The sequence below is a fragment of the Triturus cristatus genome, chromosome 3_1 (genome assembly GCF_964204655.1).
Source record: "Triturus cristatus chromosome 3_1, aTriCri1.1, whole genome shotgun sequence".
NCBI classification, from domain to species: Eukaryota; Metazoa; Chordata; class Amphibia; order Caudata; family Salamandridae; genus Triturus; species Triturus cristatus.
In genome coordinates this window covers 1161250667-1161268709 of record NC_140583.1, presented here as the reverse complement: position 1 = coordinate 1161268709, position 18043 = coordinate 1161250667, and the positions used below count along the sequence as shown (strand labels likewise).

General features: G+C 44.9%; 1 protein-coding gene across 7 annotated transcripts in view; it reads right to left on the bottom strand.

The window, feature by feature from the left end:
• The window catches only part of LOC146861709 (zinc finger protein 425-like), a 281372-nt gene that overhangs the window by 120837 nt on the left and 142492 nt on the right, over positions 1 to 18043 (bottom strand). For 5 of the 7 annotated variants that reach the window (XR_014979015.1, XM_085646056.1, XM_085646057.1 and 2 more), the window contains exon 5: positions 14316 to 14414. The exons of the other annotated variants lie outside the window; for them this stretch is intronic. Coding sequence is in view for 4 of the 5 variants with exons in the window: in XM_085646056.1 (XP_085502182.1) it covers positions 14316 to 14414 (99 nt within the window). In the remaining variant the exon portion in view is untranslated. The remainder of the gene's footprint in view (positions 1 to 14315; positions 14415 to 18043) is intronic. 7 annotated transcript variants of the gene reach the window in all.

The following is an 18043-nucleotide window of genomic DNA, read 5'->3' as shown; positions in this document are numbered from 1 at the left end:
CCCCTTTTAGCCATGAAAAGAAATTCTGTTGACCTTAAATGAGAACCTCTCTGAATGTTTAACTTTTTGAGCATTATGTCAACCAAAATAGAAGATACACATTGTACTAAGCAATATCACACAAACTAGGGGCTCCATCAATCTGACAACCGCTTATGCAAGATGAGAAAAAACTGTCCAGAGAGTGAAATTATTAGGCATTTTGGTCAACATGTTGAACATGGGACTAGTTGAGACTGGAAAAGAATATGGAAACTTTTATATCCCAAGAAATAAATCAAGGAAGAGGGTGGAGTTGTTTGTGACTTCAGTGAAGATTCCTATGATATAGAACCAGAAATACAGGTAAAAAACAATTTCTTCTTCATCGTAGGGTCTGAAAAATACAATAGCAAGCTAACAACTAGTCGTAATCTTGTAGTTCTTAGGAATAAGGAATAGAATTGCCTTATCCTGTAAATAAAATTGTGGAAAGAGGAGGGGGTGGGTGTGGGTGGGTGGTATGGCTGTAACGTGGTAGGGAATGGGGCAATTAATAGGCCATATTGAGGGGGAAGGGTCAAAAGTATACACAACAGAAGATATGTCCTATTTTGTATATGTAAAATAGATTTTTCTAAAATATTTTGCAATACGGATTTTAAGTGTGGTAGAATAGGTAACATGGCCGTCTCGAACACAATTTTTTCTTCTGTGAAATAGGTCTGCCACATTATACATTTCTCTATTCCTAGAGCCCCTATATTTTCAACAATAACGGTAGAAAAAAGCTTTTCTAAAAAAAGAATTTCTAACTGGCATTACATTTAGGAGGAACTATGAACGAAGAGTTAACCAAAAAGATTTTCTGAGTAGCTTACCCCTCATTAGAATACATTTTTGTATCTGAGTCTAGACAGTAGAGGCTGCCTTGCAAATGTGTGACAGAACAATGTTTCTTAGACAGTCTTGGTACCCACTTTTCCTCTACTAGAATGATCTATGTGTATTCCTGGCAGGGGTTTATTAGCCAATTCATCACACTACAAGATGCAGGAGACAATCCAATGAAAAATGGATTGTTGTAGTTGATGAAGGGTTTTAAGGAAAGCTCAGCTTGTAAAGATGTATTAATAAAGAAAACTTGTAGAATAATGGTTTGGTTAGTATGCATTTTGATACCACCCTAGGGAGGAAAGAAGGATGATTGTCATTAATACCCTATTTGCACAGAACTGTTTAGTTCAACAGCTAAAACGGTTTGAATTTCACTTATTCTTCAAGCTAAAGTAATACCCACTAGACTAGTGGACGTCCAAGGCAGATGGTACAATGATACACAACAAGGTGCATCAGAGGGAATTAACAATCAGGTTGCCCTCCACTCATTAAATCACAATGTATAAAGGGGACAAGTGCAAGCTGGAGGCGACCTGCAACGCGGTTGACGTGCGGTTACTGTGATTACCTACAGGGGATGCGTGGCTAAAAGGTTGAGAATACTCCCCAGGGGGTGTGTTGCTGGTATGAACTCTGATAGCAACCACCTGGCTAAGCCTGAAATACCAGAGAGGTGAAGACTGGTCCCGGAGCCCTGATGAAATTGCCGCAAGGTATTAGCAATGAAATATGTTGGCCTCTCCTAATCTAAATGGTCTAAAATACGCCATTCTTATTAATCTGAGTGTGCTCACGGCATCCAATAAAGTATGTATGTTTGCAAGTGAGTCACAACTCATTTAAGCTTGGAGAAGCAATTTTCTTCTTTTTTTCACTATGGGGTCCAGTTGGTATAGAACGACACAAGCACTTTCTGTGCATTCTTGCACATGTCGCTTTTGTCTCTTTCTCTCTCTTCAACTCTAAACATTATTTTTTGACACTATTTTGCTTTTTTCACTGTCATGAAAGTCACCAATGATGAAAGCATGAGCAAACTGGTGAGTACCAACCAGCAGCTCCCTTGGTGATGCTTACGTGAGATACTTTCTGACCTTTCTCACATTTTTTCTTCTTGATCACATTTACAAGAGGATTTGCAGTTTGGTGGATTGACAAACATTGAAAATTGAACACTTGGATCCAGATGTGACTGGCATACTTTATGAAGCCAGCCTCTGGGCAGAGATATTATTAAGCTGCCCCTGGTATAATTGAAAAGGATTGGTGTTTAAGTACAATCATGTTTTTCATACATCGAGATGCTACAATCAACCCGGAGAATACGTTCAAAAGACAGACCTACTAATTCTGACAGAACTATATTGATTTCCGAAGGAGGACAATGTGCCCTTACAGGAGGAGAAACGTTTTTCGCAAATTCAAAAATGTCAATAAGCAAAATATATTTATTATGAACGAATAAGGAAGCATGAGTAGAAGGAAATTTCTGTTAAGCTGTCCATGCAAGACTGGGGAAGATTCAGATGACCATGCTGTCTGAAGTCAAGACCCATGATTTCAAATTAAAGGATATTTGAACCTGCATTCTGGTGAGGAGGTTTGGTCTGAACTGCAGTTTCTAATGTGGGGTCACAGATATATATAGCAGGTCTGGACACCACTGCTGCCTTGACCACTCAAACAATGATGACAATTGCAGTTTGACAATTTGAGCTTCAGGATGAATTTTGGAATTAAATAGTATCGGAGAAGAAGCATAGTGTAATGTCTTTGACAAAGTCATTAAAATAGCACTGCCCTGAGGTCTTGAACCTGGAAGCCTGGTTGTGAAGTCCTGCCATTATGAGACTTAGCAAAGAGATCTAATGTTGGACAGACCCATTCTATGAAGATTTTTTTAAAGCACCCAGTCGTTCCGAACCCCTTTGTTGTTTTCTTCGTAAAACCTGCTTAAGAAATCTGCCTCTTGGTTTAGGATTCCCTGTAACAACTGCTTTCATTGACAGACCTCTGGACAAGGCCTATATCCAGATTTATGCATCTTTCACAAGAATGGTCTTGATCTTATGCCTCTTATTTTGTTGCAACAGACCACTGCTGTTGTGTTGTCTGTCTGATTTAAGGTTCCTGTTCCTGTACCGGATACAGAAGGAAGGTCTTCAGAGCTGAATGCACCCTTTGGAGTTCCCAGATATTGATGTGATGATGACTTTTTCTGACCAAAGAACTTGCACAGGAGGAATGCCTAGATGGGCTCCTCACCCTGAAAGTCAAGCTCAGAATCATTTATGTTGGAAGTTAATGTTGAAAAAGGAGACCTTGTAGCAAGCAGTTTTGCTGTTTTGTACCACCTAGAGAGAGAGAGAGAGAGAGAGAGAGACTGTTTTGCCGCTATTGAGATGAGGAGATGGTCATCCCATTTGTTCTCCTTTTACGACTACTCATCCTCCAGACATTGGCTTCATGTGAGACTAATGAAATGCAGGAGGCCATCAAATCCTCTACGTATTTAATTTGGTGGGCTGTAGGATTGAGAGCATTCAAAAGAATATCTCTCAAAGAGTGCAACAGTTTAGTAGAAAGCGGTTATTAGACCCTAGAAAGCCATAAGTATTACAAGATACTGAAAAAAAGACAGCTCACCCACATTGTTTTTACATGCATCATCACTGGCGTCCTTCTCCTATCCTAGTAAGTAGATACCACTTGGATTGACTCAGCCTTGTGAAGGCATTTGATATAAGGGTCAACTGGGCAATTGCTGAGATCCATGAGTTCTTTGTAACCAGGGATCTGCTCAGCTCTGACAAAGGCCACACTGAGTAGGACAGAAACATGATGGCAACAGACAGTGCATGTATGAAGCATTAATGTCAACATCTCAGAATTTCCTTTCAAAACATACCTAGGATACACATGATTAAAAGAGATATATTTTGGGTTTAACCGGAGGTATTTTTTTTATTATATCTGGATCCCTGCAATAATTCAGCTGATGCTTGTATCGAACTTTCTCAAAAGGTTGAGTCCATCCGACTAGTATTTACTTACTGAGATGGGAGAAGGATACCAATCAGGAAGCATACTAAAACAATGTGAATGAGATGCCTTTTTCCAATATCTTTAGATACTGATGACTTACTAGGGGTCTATTAACTGTGTTCAAATAAACTGTTGCATTCTTTGTGAGATATTGTATAGATGGGGAGGCTGTGCGACAAGGTTCATGATCCTCTCACTCTTTTTTTGTGGTATTACCCTTTAGAAAAAGACAACACTTCACCGAGACAGATGGCAATTTCTTATTTGGATGAAAGGAAAAAGATTCTACACCCTTATTTTGTGAGGACTGGACTGAGATCATGGTATGTTGCGCTGGTTACCTTCTTGGGAATGTGGCTTTTACAAGTCAAGCATCCAGGAATGAATACATCAATATTCTTTGAACTCGAGGATGGACTGCTACTACTACCATCCACTTGAAGGTAGTACAAAGAGGGGACCCAAGTCAAAGGGAAGCATTGCATATTGGTAGTGGGATATTCCCAATACAAAACTCAGAATGTTTCTATGTCTCTTCTCTGTTAGAATTTGAAAGTAAGTATCCTGTAGATCGACATAGCACTTCCGGTTTCTTTCCTGAGATGCGGGAAAATTTGAATAAGTACTCACAAACAGAACATTTACATCAGTGATGTCATTTGAGATGTCATCAGTGATGTCCTGAGTGATGTCACTGACCATGTCATGAGTGATGTAATATGTGACGTCATCAGCAGTGCATTGCGGGCGCGCAAATTCTAGTTAGCCAGACTAACTATAAGTGTGGAATTTCAATGGTTTTGTACGAGTGAAATGTCCAGCTAACTATAACACCTCTGAAACCTATGTTTTTCCTGTGAATTTCTAAAGTTTTTTAAATGCTAATTCCTAACTATAACGTGCCTGAAACCTATGGTTTTTTAAGTGAATTTCAAAGGTTTTTTAAATGCTAATATCTAACTTTAACGTAACTGAAACCTATGTTTTTTTAAGTAAATTTCAAAGCTTTTTTAAATGCTAGTTTCCAACTATGCCTACAGAGAGAGGACATGTGAAGAAAGAAGAAAAAACACACAGAAAGAAGAAAAAGAAATGCAGAAAGAAGCAACAGAAGTCCGCAGGAGGAAGGAAGAGGTGTGGCGCCGCCCCCAGGGCAACTGACTACGGAATCTGGGGATCACGGTTCGATCCCCGGCGCCAGTGGCAGATTAGCGCAGCACCATGTGACTCTGGGCAATAGCTTGCTTAATCTTCCCAACGGCCCTCAGCGCCTAGAGACCCTTACGGGTGATTGTTCGCGCTTTACAAATGTGGATTATTATTATCTGCATGATGCTCAAAGACGAAGAAAAGTGCAGGAAGAAGGAAGACGTGCAGAAAGAACAAACAGAGGAGCACAAAGAGTTTTTGTGGCAAAATCATCCTGTACCCTCAACTTTTTCAGATGGGTACTGGTGGTAACTGACTCTGACTAATCAGTCAGTCAGTTACTGATTGCGTCGCAGAGAGGTGTTCAGAGGCCAAGCCCCTTTTTTCAACACTCTGCAACGCACCTCTGTGGCGCTTACTGGAGGTACCTGGAGGGCTAGTTGGCACCCGTGGACCCTCAGGATTGAAGAGGAATTAATTCCCCAACTTAAACCGCGCCACAGGGTGTGTTTGCACACATGTCAACTCAGGCCCCGCCCCCTCCCTTCACCACTGTGCAAAGGCGCCCCGTAGCGCGTTTTAAGTTGGGGTATTAACTCCACTTGAATCCTGAGGGTCCCTGGGGTGCAACTAGCCCGCCAGCTACCTCCACTACGCACCACAGAGCTGCGTTGCAGAGAGGTGTAAAAAGGGGCATGGCCTCAGAACACCTCTCTGCCACGCAGCTCCCTGGCGCATACTGGAGGATCCTGGTGGGCTAGTTGGCCCCCAGGGACCCCCAGTATTCAAGGGGAATTAGTTCCCCATCTGCAAACGTGCCAGGGGGTGCGTTTGCAGAGTGCCACTAATAGCCCCGGGACTGGCCCTCTTCGTTGGGGACCGTGGGGGGGGGGCCCAATTCCCCCACGGTTCCGCCGGCTCCCCGCATCCAAACCAAGTTTGCTATGGCAGGGCCGGAGCCTCAAGGCTCCCGCACTGCCATAGCAAACTACAGTGTCCCGGGGGTGGGCACCCCGGGACACTGCAGGAGCCGGCCCTGGAGGGTGGCGGTCCCCAGGGCCATGACAAGACTCCAGGAGGGGAGCCATGCGGCCCCCCTCGCACAATCTACAAAGCCCCGGGGAGGTGGTGGTGCCCGGGGCGTGTGGGGGGGCTTTAGCCCCCCCCCCACACAGGGTTTTTTTTGTTTTAAAAAGCCCTGGGGGAGTGGCGGTCCCCGGGGCTGCGGGGGGGCCGTGAGCCCCCGGCCAATCTTTTCTTGAAGCCACAGGGGGTGGCGGATCCCGGGGCTTGGGAGGGGCCTTTGAGCCCCCCGCACATAATTGAAAAAAGCCCCGGGGGTGGCGGTCCCCGGGGCGCCCTTCTGGGCCCCCCTTTACATAAGCAATATTGCCCCCGGGATTTGACCCACCTGGGGGCTAATTACCAAGGAAGCGTGGGAGCCCGCACTTCGTTTTTTTATTTTTCGGAAGGATTCGCGCACCCAGCGCTGATTTTTAATAAAAAAATTGGGGGGGGGCCCTGAGCAGGCCTAGGGGGTCAGGGTGTTTCTACCCTTCCCCCTTTTTGCGTTTTGCGTGTTTTTCCTTCTGTTTTCTTGTGCCTCAGTTCTACCGAGGCACAAGATGGCTGCCAACACTTCCTGGTTTGGAGTGTTGACAGCCAATTAGCATACAGCTCGTGCTCGGCAGGGTGCGCCGATCCAGTGCGGCCATAGATATATATATTTTTATTCCTTAATTTCTCAAAAACTACTGAACGGATTTACACCATTTTTTAAAAAGTCGCTTTCTGAGCCAAGCAGTACCTTTTTGCCAAATTTGGTGTAATTCCGTTCAGCAGTTTTTGCTATAACAGTGTCTAAAAGTTCCCTATGGGAAAATGATTTTTTAACCACTATTTTTTTAATTTCTCAGGAACTACTGAACGGATTTACACCATTTAAAAAAAAAAGCGCTTTCTGAACCAAGGGCTACCTTTTTGCAAAATTTGGTGTAATTCCGTTCAGCAGTTCGGGCTGTAACCGTGTCTAAAATTTCCTATGGGAAATAACATGGGGAAAACGAGTTTTGGGACACCCCTTTTTTCTCGGCCCCCGCTTGACGAATCATCCCTAAACTTTCAGGATATGAGCGGACCGGAGCGTCCCACAAGCTTTGAAACTTTTGCGAAGATTCGTCAATCGGCGCCAAAGTTATTGCAAATAGAATGTTGCGGATTTCCTATGGAACATAGGTCCTAACTAGAACTACATATATATATATATATATATTCACTGAAAAACCATAGGTTTCAGAGACGTTATAGTTAGAAATTAGCATTTAAAAAACCTCAGAAATTCACAGAAAAAAACCATAGGTTTCAGGGGTGTTATAGTTAGCTGGCCATTTCACTCGTACAAAACCATAGAAATTGCTCAGTCATCAGTGATGTCATCAGTGATGTCATTTGAGATGTCATCAGTGATGTCACATATTGCGTCATTCATGACATGGTCAGTGACATCATCAGCAGTGCATTGCGGGCGAGCGAGCTATAGTTAGCAGAACTAACTATAACAGAGGAATTTCTATGGTTTTGTATGAGTGAAATGGCCAGCTAACTACAATACCCCTGAAACCTATGTTTTTTCCTGTGAATTTCTGTGCGTGTCCAGGTCAGCACAGCAGCTCTAGAGCCAGAGAAACCAGGTCAGCAGAGCTGCTTTAGAGGGAGAGAACCAGGTCAGCAGAGCTGCTTTATAGCCAGAGAACCAGGTCAGCAGAGCTGCTCTAGAGCCAGAGAACCAGGTCAGCAGAGCTGCTTTAGAACCATAGAACCAGGTCAGCAGAGCTGCTTTAGAGCCAGAGAACCAGGTCAGCAGAGCTGCTCTAGAGCCTAAGAACCAGGTCAGCAGAGCTGCTGTAGAGCCAGAGAACCAGGTCAGTAGAGCTGCTTTACAGCGAGAGAACCAGGTCAGCAGAGCTGCTTTAGAGGGAGAGAACCAGGTTAGCAGAGTTGCTTTAGAGCCAAGGGACCAGGTCAGCAGAGCTGCTCTAGAGCCAGAGAACCAGGTCAGCAGAGCTGCTCTAGAGCCAGAGAACCAGGTCAGCAGAACTGCTTTAGAGCCATAGAACCGGGTCAGCAGAGCCGCTTTAGAGACAGACAACCAGGTCAGCAGAGCTGCTCTAGAGCCTAAGAACTAGGTCAGCAGAGCAACTCTAGAGCCAGAGAACCAGGTCAGCAGAGCTGCTGTAGAGCCAGAGAGACAAGGTCAGCAGAGCTGCTTTAGAGGAAGAGAACCAGGTCAGCAGAGCTGCTTTAGAGCCAGAGAACCTGGTTAGCAGAGCTGCTTTAGAGCCAGAGAACCAGGTTAGCAGAGCTGATCTAGAGCCAGAGAACCAAGTCAGCAGAGCTGCTTTACAGCCAGAGAACCAGGTCAGCAGAGCTGCTTTAGAGCCAGAGAACCAGGTCAGCAGAGCTGCTCTAGAGCCTAAGAACCAGGTCAGCAGAGCTGCTCTAGAGCCAGAGCACCAGGTCAGCAGAGCTGCTGTAGAGCCAGAGAAACCAGGACAGTAGAGTTGCTTTAGAGGGAGAGAACCAGGTCAGCAGAGCTGCTTTAGAGCCAGAGAACCAGGTCAGCAGAGCTGCTCTAGCTGACACTGACTGACTGACACTGATTGACTGACACTGACACTGACTGACACTGATTGACCGACACTGACTGACACTGACTGACACTGACTGACTACTCGCTACTACTCTACTACTCACTCTCTACTACTCACTCTCTACTCTCTACTACTCACTCTCTACTCTCTACTACTCACTCTCTACTCTCTACTACTCTCTACCACTCACTCTCTACTATTCACTCTCTACTACTCGCTCTCCACTACTCACTCTCCACTACTCTACTACTCACTACTACTCACTCTCTACTTCTCTCTATCACTCACTCTCTACTACTCTCTCTCTACTACTCTCTCTCTACTACTCACTCTCTACTACTCACTCTCTACTACTCACTCTCTACTACTCACTCTCTACTACTCACTCTCTACTACTCACTCTCTACTACTCACTCTCTACTACTCACTCTCTCCTGCTTGCTCTCTACTACTTTCTACTACTCACACTACTACTCACTCTCTATTACTCTCTACTACTCCACTACTCTCCACTACTCACTCTCTAGTACTCACTCTCTACAACTCTCTACTACTCACTCTCTACAACTCTCTACTACTCATTCTCTCATACTCTCTGCTACTCACTCTCTACTACTCACTCTCTCCTACTCTCTCTGCTACTCACTCTCTACTACTCTCTAGTACTCACTCTACTATTCTCTAGTACTCACTCTACTACTCTCTACTACACACTCTCTACTACTCACTCTACTACTCACTCTCTGCTACTCTCTCTACTACTCACTCTCTACTCTCTACCTCTCTCTCTACCTCTCTACCTCTCTACACCTCTACCTCTCTCTACACGCACACATATGAACATATATGTATATATATGTGTGTATATATATACATATATATATGCATATATATATATGTGTGTGTGTATATATATATACATACATATATAAACATATATATAATCTGCATATCTATATAAATACAAATATAAATGCACGCATACATATACATATATGCATACATATGCATGTTATGTACATGAAAGTTTGTAAAACACTAATAAAAGCAAAGCTAAAAAGCCACCTAATTACAAACAGAATTGCTTTAACTTAAATGAGGGTGAGACCTATTGCATTTTCAAAGCTTGTTTACTTTGGTTCCATCAAGAAGGCATTCAGATGTGTCACATATTTGCCATAATTTCCGAATGTTAGCGCTCTAGTTGTTCATTAGATCACTGTAGTAAAGCTACTGCTCACCAGGGAAGTCTGCTGCTGGTATTCAAAGTGCATGTTTCAGTCTGCATATCAGAATTTTTGTAATGAAATAGAAGAGAATTTGAGAAGTCAAATTGTGTCCTATTTTTTCTTTCTGCAGCACTAATCATAATTTGTATGTCAAAATGAACCCCCTCATTTTGTTCCTTTGCAAATTAAATGTTTTAAGTATTACCACTTTATTCCAATCAAGATGGCTTCAGGTGTGCCATACTTTTGTCATAAGACTGTTAGCGCTCTAGTTGTTCTTTAGAACACTCTGGGACATTCTGTCATTGGGCTATACTTGGGCTACATCTGGGTGATATCTGTGCTACATTTGGGATCTTTTGTCTCTGGTGGCCATCTTGGGAGACTTATTTGTTATGAAGTTTCCTAATTTCCTCATTTACTACAGTCTCCTTAGTAGGAAATACTTTCAGTTTTTTACTTTGATTCCATCAAGAAGGCATTCAGATGTGTCACACATTTGCCATTAATTCAGAATGTTAGCACACTAGTTGCTCATTAGATCACTGTAGTAAAGCTACTGCTCACCAGGGAAGTCTGCTTCTGGTATTGAAAGTGCATGTTTCAGCCTGCATGTCAGATTTTTTTAATGTAATAGAAGAGTATTTGAGAAGTCACTCAAAATGTGCCCTCATTTTTCTTTCTGCAGCACTAATCATACTTTCTATGGCAAAATGAACCCCCTCATTTTGTTTCTTTTTAAATTAAATGTTTTAAGAGTTACCACTTTATTCCAATCAAGATGGCTTCAGGTGTGCCATACGTTTGTCATAAGTAGGACTGTTAGCGCTCTAGTTGTTCTTTAGAACACTCTGGGAAGCTGCAGTAGAACACAAAGGAATCAACTGACAGTCTCTGCCCTTGTTGGATGTACATGTTTTATTGAGAATGTCAGACTTCATTCTCACATGACTGAGAAAGATAATGTGAATTTACAGAAAATATGCTCTCAGTTTAGCTTATAGATCACCTCTGTGGGAAAAGCATGAGAAAATAGTTTTCTCTCAAACATGATTCATGATATCCCAGCAGAAGGCTTTTTCACATGGTAAAATCACCTTAGAACACACCACAATTCCTAAAATGAGTATGGTACCATCAACAAATGATTTATAATGTAACTAAAGTCTTAAAACCTTCTATGAACTGCAATGCTTTTTAATGAGGTGCTATCATGTATATTGGTCCCAAGATGGCTGCCAACACTTCTTGGATGAAGTGCTGACAGCCAATCCGATCTCATGATGAGATGTGTGGTGACGCTCCGCCCAGATATATCTATGATTTTACTTTTGATTTTCTCAGCAACTACTGAACGGATTTACACCATTTAACCAAAAGGCACGAGTGTGAACCAAGGGCTACCTCTGCCAAATTTTGTGTAATTCCATTCAGCAGTTCGGGCTGCAGCTGCAATTAACAGTTCCTATGGAAAATTGCACGGGGGAAACACATTTTGGGACCCCCCTTTTTTCTCGGTCCCCGCTTGACGAATCACCCTGAGACTTTCAGGAAAGGAGCGGAGCACCCCACCAGTTTTTTAAATTTTGCAAAGATTCGTCAACCGGCGCCAAAGTTATTCCAAATAGAATGTTGCGGATTTCCTATGGATAATAGGTCCTAACTAGAACTACCTACTGGCGACCGATATATATATATATATATATATATATCAGAACCATACCATTCTCTAAACGTAAAAACGATTTTTCTAGGTGCACTTATAAGGGAATTTCATAGTTTACTGGAGACATAAATTTCATCTGAGAAAGTTGGTTGCAAGCCCTTTGGCCCCCTATGAGAAAAGTGTGTCCTGCCCAATGCAGGGGATGTATAAAGCTTCACTATTTTAAATCTAAACCATGAGTTGCCCCAAACACCTTTATTTTCCCTTCTGGCAGAAAAGTTGCCATCACCAGCTGTACCACTGCGAAGAATTAAACCTGGCTGCCAAATTTTATTTAAATTATCTGGGTCCCTTCCCCATAGAGGAGTGCATTTTAAACCAAACAAGGAGCCCGAAAACCGTGTTTCCTGATTAGGAACAGGTTATTCCTAATCATGTTCGCAACACCCAATTGAGCAGCAATTTCAGGTCGAGCCTAGGCAGTGCATGAGCTGTCTCTTCAAGACCTGCTGTAATTAGTTTATGGCTTTCCAGCCAGCCCCTTGGCTTTTATTGGTTTGCTGTACAGTCGTTAAAAATAGCATCTTTGCTAGTGGGTTATTTGTTTATCCCTTCTTTTCTGTGCTTGGTTACGCCCATGGAATAGGGACTAACGACTGGAAAACATCCGCTTTTGTGTTTAAGTGTTTTTGGTGGAAGCTTTTTGTTTGTCAGTGTTTATGTTTGATGTGTGTGCTGGACTTGTTCGCTGCTCCTTTTGTTCCGTGTTCATGTGTGCAGGACTTGTATGCTGCTTGTATCGTGCTTAAACATTAACCACCACTAATTGGATTGTAACAACTTTTGTCTGCGTTTTGCTTGTAGCTTTTTTTAGCGCTGTATATCTAGACTCACTGGGCTTGTTCCTTCTTCGTGCTCCAGACGAAGCATGCATACCTAGTGTCCCCGGGGCATAAGCAGGGATCCACTTGAGTGCATTAGTCATTGCCTGTACTCCACTGCCCCCCCCCCCAACCCCACCCAGGGCCCAAGCAGGCCTCCACTTCAGTACTTACTTTTATATACGAGCGAGCACACCCCATCTGCAGTCCTGCCCTCCAGTGGAGCAGTTTTAAAGCAATAATGTCAAAGAAACATTTGGTGCATGTATAAGGAATTTTTGGGCAAGTGCCATGTGAGGAAAAAACATACACTACCTTTAAAGGTAACAAACACCACATACAACTGACGTAATCCATTTGGGCACGTTGTCCTTTGGACGCATTTTATTGCTAAGCTTTGTTGAACTTCTTTTGCAGATTCTATACAGCGCAAACTCCACCCGAAGGTATTGTAGTGCTTTACATGATACATGAGCACCAGTTACATTACAGATGGACATATTCATTTTTGGTAGACACGAGGAGATAAAAAGTGATTTGCCTAAAATCACAGGATGATGAGCTGACCCAGAGAATCGAATCTGGTTCCCCAACTACAAAGTCAGCAACACTGGCTGTTACGCCACATCCTCTGGCACAGTTATGGTTCACAAAACAATAGAACAGTATAATTGCAGAGGCCAGTGGCACTATCAGGGTCAAGGGAAGGCATTAAACTGTTTATGAACTAAGAATGTGCTAGTTTGCCATTTTGTTTAGTGTTGCCAGCACAGCGCACTTTGTTATTTACAGCAACTGCCATGCTGTAGGGATGCAGTGATGGGAAAGTTTGACCTTACAGCCCGTAAAAGCTTATTTTTTACCTTTAAGAAATTAACCCGGGAGATGTATGACCTCAGCGTGGTGGTGATCACGCAGAGGTCACCAGCTCACCATGTTTACACTATCGTCTGGGACTGGGATTTAGCATCAGGACACCGTTCATTTCAGGAGCTTGCTTTTTCATTTAGATTCTCTAGCTCTGCTTGAAAAGAAGGCATTCACTGCGGGTACAAAAAGGTTACAGGAATAAGTGTATTGTAAGGACCAGGCTCACTGCCTACTGGAAGTTCATGCCCATGCGTTCTTGAACTCTTGAAATATAGCAACCCCTCGAAACATATCTCAATGCCCGTGTGGATGTTGCTGAGAACTGTCGAGCAGATTCTGAGTCTGTGCCCTCAGCAATATAAGATGTTATGGAAATAAAACCTATACTACATTATATCAGTATTGTTGCAATTTTAATATGCACTGCTTGTCATGGGCTTAGGTGTATTGTCATTAAATAGTGAATATCACCCCCTGGCTTAAGTGACTGCCTTCCCCCACCCTATTCTCCTTTTCAGCCCGCCTCCCGCGTTCTACTTGTTTGGTGGCGGACTCTTATGAACTATGTCCTTTACCAAACAATGCAAATTATGTATCCATGTCCCCATTATGCCTTCTCGGTACGAAAAGCTGGATGCCTTTGTATTTTTTTTTTATTTTAAATTCAATAAACAGACTTTTAAAAAAAGCTAATGGGTCTTCACTTTCATACTGCTTTATAGGAGATCTTTGAAGCTGTTACGGACAATAAGCTTATTATCATGGCAGGCCTATGAGAGCCAGAGAAGGAATATCTTTTTGTAGACACCAATATCCCACTAAAGGAATTTCTTCATGGAAGAAAGAGGAAGCTTTAGATTCTTATAGAATAGCACAACCATCTTCTAGATGGTAAACTGACATGACATTTTACTTTCAAATGTTTGCAGCATGATAGGTTCCTCACCTGAACTTTCACCTCTTGCACAGTCTTGGGTATCATTTGGATAGGTCTCCCCGTCTTCATCAATACCAATCGATGCAACTGCGAATACATCTCCAGATCCTGATTTTGGAAAAAATATAGTCTTTTTTTTTTCTTCTTTAAATCACCCCAAATTAATCAGCTAATATTAGTTCATGCATGTAAGATCACTCAAAGAAAAAAAGAAAAGGAGAAAGCACTATCCATAACTAAAAGATATTAAAATAAAAATAGTGAGTGCAGTTTAACTGGTGTGTTCTTTAATATTGCTCATTTTGTTCTTAATCCTCTCTCTACATATGCAAAATAACTATTGAGGTTTCCCTGTCACTTAAGTTCAGTTTTCCCATTCTTAGGCCTGATGAACTGCCACTTTTAGCTATGAAAAAAATTTATGTTGGCCATTAAATGAGAACTTTCAATTTCACACAAACTAGGGGCTCCACCAATCTGACAACCGCTTATGCAATATGAGAAACCACTGCTCAGAATGTAAAATTGTTGGACAGTTTGGTCAACATGTTTAACATGGAACTAGTGGGGACCGGAAAAAAATGTGGAAGCTTTTATATCCCAAAAAATAAAACAGGGAGGAGGGTGGAGTTGTCTATGACTTTGATGAAGATCCCTATGATGTACAACCAGTACTACAAGTAAGTAACATTTTCTACTGCATCGTAGGATCTAAAAAATACAATAGCAAGCTAACAACCAGTAGTAATATTGTATTTCTTGGGAATAAGGAACAGAATTTCTAACTGGCAGAGTTAGGAGGAACTCTGAATGAAGAGTTACCAAAAACAATTCTCAGAGTAGCTTACCCAACATTAGAATACATTTTTGTATTTGAGTCTAGACAGTAGAGACTGACTTGCAATTGTCTGACTAAACAATGTTTCTTACACAGTCTTGGTACCCACTTTCCCTCTACTAGAATGGGCTACGTGTATTCCTGGCAGGGGTTTATTCGCCAGTTCATTGCACTACAAGATGCAGGATACAATCCCATGGAAAATGGATTATGTTGAAGTGCCTAGAGTGTGGCAAATATGAGTGTAGTTGATAAAGGGTTAAGGAAAGCTCAGCTTGTAAAGATGTATTAATAAAGAAAACTTGTAGAATATTGATTTGTTCAACGTACATTTTGATACCACTCTAGGGAGGAAAGAAGAATGACTGTCATTAATAGCCTATTTGCACAGAACACTATCCAGAGTTAAACAACCAGTAGAGTTTGAATTTCACAAATCCTTAAAGACAAAGTAATACCCACTTACTGGCAGACGTCCGAGGCAGATGCTACATTTAACCTGGAGAATTCGTTCAAGAGACAGACCTAGTAATTCTGACTGACCTATATTGACTTCACAAGGAGAACAAGGTGCCCTTACAGCAGGAGAGACGTTCTCCACAAATTCAATACTGTCAATAGGCAACATTAATATAATATGAACAAATAGCAAGAATGGGTTGAATGAAATTTCTTTTAAGCTGTCCATGAAAGGAGGTGGCGCCGGTCCAACATGGCCGCTCCGCGGTGAGGCTCTGGACACCTGACCCCGCAAATCCTTCACCGATCCTTGACGAGCTGCCATGGCCGACTCTTCTTGGGCGCACCTGAACACTGACCTGCCACACGGCTCAGGGTGCGAAATTGGAAAGATTCGGCCCGGCCCGAGCGGAGTTCTGCGGCTTGGAGGCGGGCCGGCGGCTGGAGGTGGCAATCCTGGTGCCGGGAACCGGGCGGGCTGCTAATTGAGCCCGCAGCGCCCGCAAGGTATCTAGGCCCGGACTTGCTGGGACATCTGAGGTCTTGGGGAGGCACTTTGACTGGTGCTGCTGCCCCCCCCCCCCACGAGAGGAGAGGTGTTCCTGCCAACGGACTGCCGGCGGTGGGTGCGGGGGTGCGGAGCAGGCCCCGGGGAGCCGAGCTGTGGTGGACGGCAGGTGCAGCACTGAGTGAGGCGTGGTGCAATTGGGGCTGCCTTGGCTGTTGAGGTGGCCAGAGAGTGGTGGGGGCCCCCCCTTCGGGCCGGGTGTCGACGGCCGGGGACCGGCTTCCTCCCTCTCTCCCCCCCCCCTGCTTTCGCTGCGGCAAGTGTGTGAGGCTCCTCCCCCCCCCCCCCCCCCCCCCCCTTGGCTACAGGACTTACGCTGTCGGCTGTGAAGGCATTAAGGTCCCGGGCGGGGGGGACGAACCGTTTTTTGGGCCCGCGGCCTGGGCTGAGTGCTGACATCAGTGGCTGGAGATCCACCACGATGCGCCTGGAGTGGGGGCGGTCCATCCTGCCTGTGTACCGGGTACCACCTTGATGTCCTTTGACGTCTGTACGGAGTGCCCGGGTTCTGTGACTTCGCTGGTGGCAGCGTGGATCTAGCCTTGGCTGTGCTGTGCGGTGGGAGGAGGCGGACGGCCATGGGCGGCTGGACAGTGGTTCTGCCCCGTGCCACCTGAACTGGGAGCCATTTGGAGAGGTGTTGCAGTTCCTGGTCGGGCCGCCCGGGGTCGGGGCCGATTGGGGGCTACGGAGACTACTTGCCTACCTATGGGAGCGCTTATGAACATCTGTGCCCCGGGGACCCTGGGGCGGACACGGGCGGTGGCTTCGGTGTCGCTGCCGTGCACGTCGCACTGGACGGTGTTCGGGGAAGGAGAATTCAGCTGCCGTGAGAGACCCTCGCCGCCCTGGGTACCGGTTGGCCACGGGTCTGCGGATACAAGTCGGTGGCAGGCCTTGAGGGACACTCGGCTGCCTCATCGGGCGGTGCACGGGGCCGTGATCTGACGGTGCCTGTTGCCTTTGGCCTCCTGGACGGGCGGGTTGCCCCGGACGCGCACCCTCCCCCCTGTCGTTCGCCTCCCCGGTCCCTGTGGGGTCTCCAGAGGGTACCCAAGTTGCTCACTGTCTGGCTTTGACGCCCCCAGTTGACTGTGTTGCGGCCATCTTGGGTAAGGACAGGGCTCCCAAACCGACACCCGCAGCCACCCAAACCAGGATGGACCAGTTCACAACCTCCGAGAGGGGGGCGGGCCCGACCGGGGAGGCGGCTTCGGCCCCCAACACGGATCTTGCAGCCATTTTGCTCCTCCCTGGAGGGTATGGTTGGGAAGGTCAAGGTCGATGTTGCCCTTCTCTGGCAGGACCTGCGTAACGCCACTGCCCGCATCACCGAATCAAGAATCTCGACAGCCGAGGACGACATCCGTCAGTTACAGGACCAAGTGCGAGAACTGACCACCCAATCTAAGGAGCTGCACCGCTGGACCGAAGATGCTGAGAACCGAGCCCGGCGTAGTAACCTCCGCCTGGTGGGATTTCCGGAGGGAGCTGAATCAGGCCGTGCGGATGATTTCCTGGAACGCTGGTTTAAGTCCTGGATGCCGGCAGACAGCCTGTCAACCTGGTTTGTAGTGGAGAGGGTCCACCGCTCGCTGGCTCCCAGGCCTCCGGGAGCGCCTCCCCGTCCTTTCATCTTAAAGATCCTCAACTTCAGAGACAGGGACGCTATTCTACGTGAGGCCAGGCGCAAAGGGACTCTCACATACCAAAATCACACTATAATGATCTTCCCGGACTACACCCAGGAGGTCCAAGAGCAAAGGCAATCCTACATGGAGGTGAAGCAGAAGATGCGGGCTATGGGCCTCCAGTACCAGCTTCAGATCCCGGCCCGCCTCCGGGTCATTTTTCAAAACAAAACAATATTTT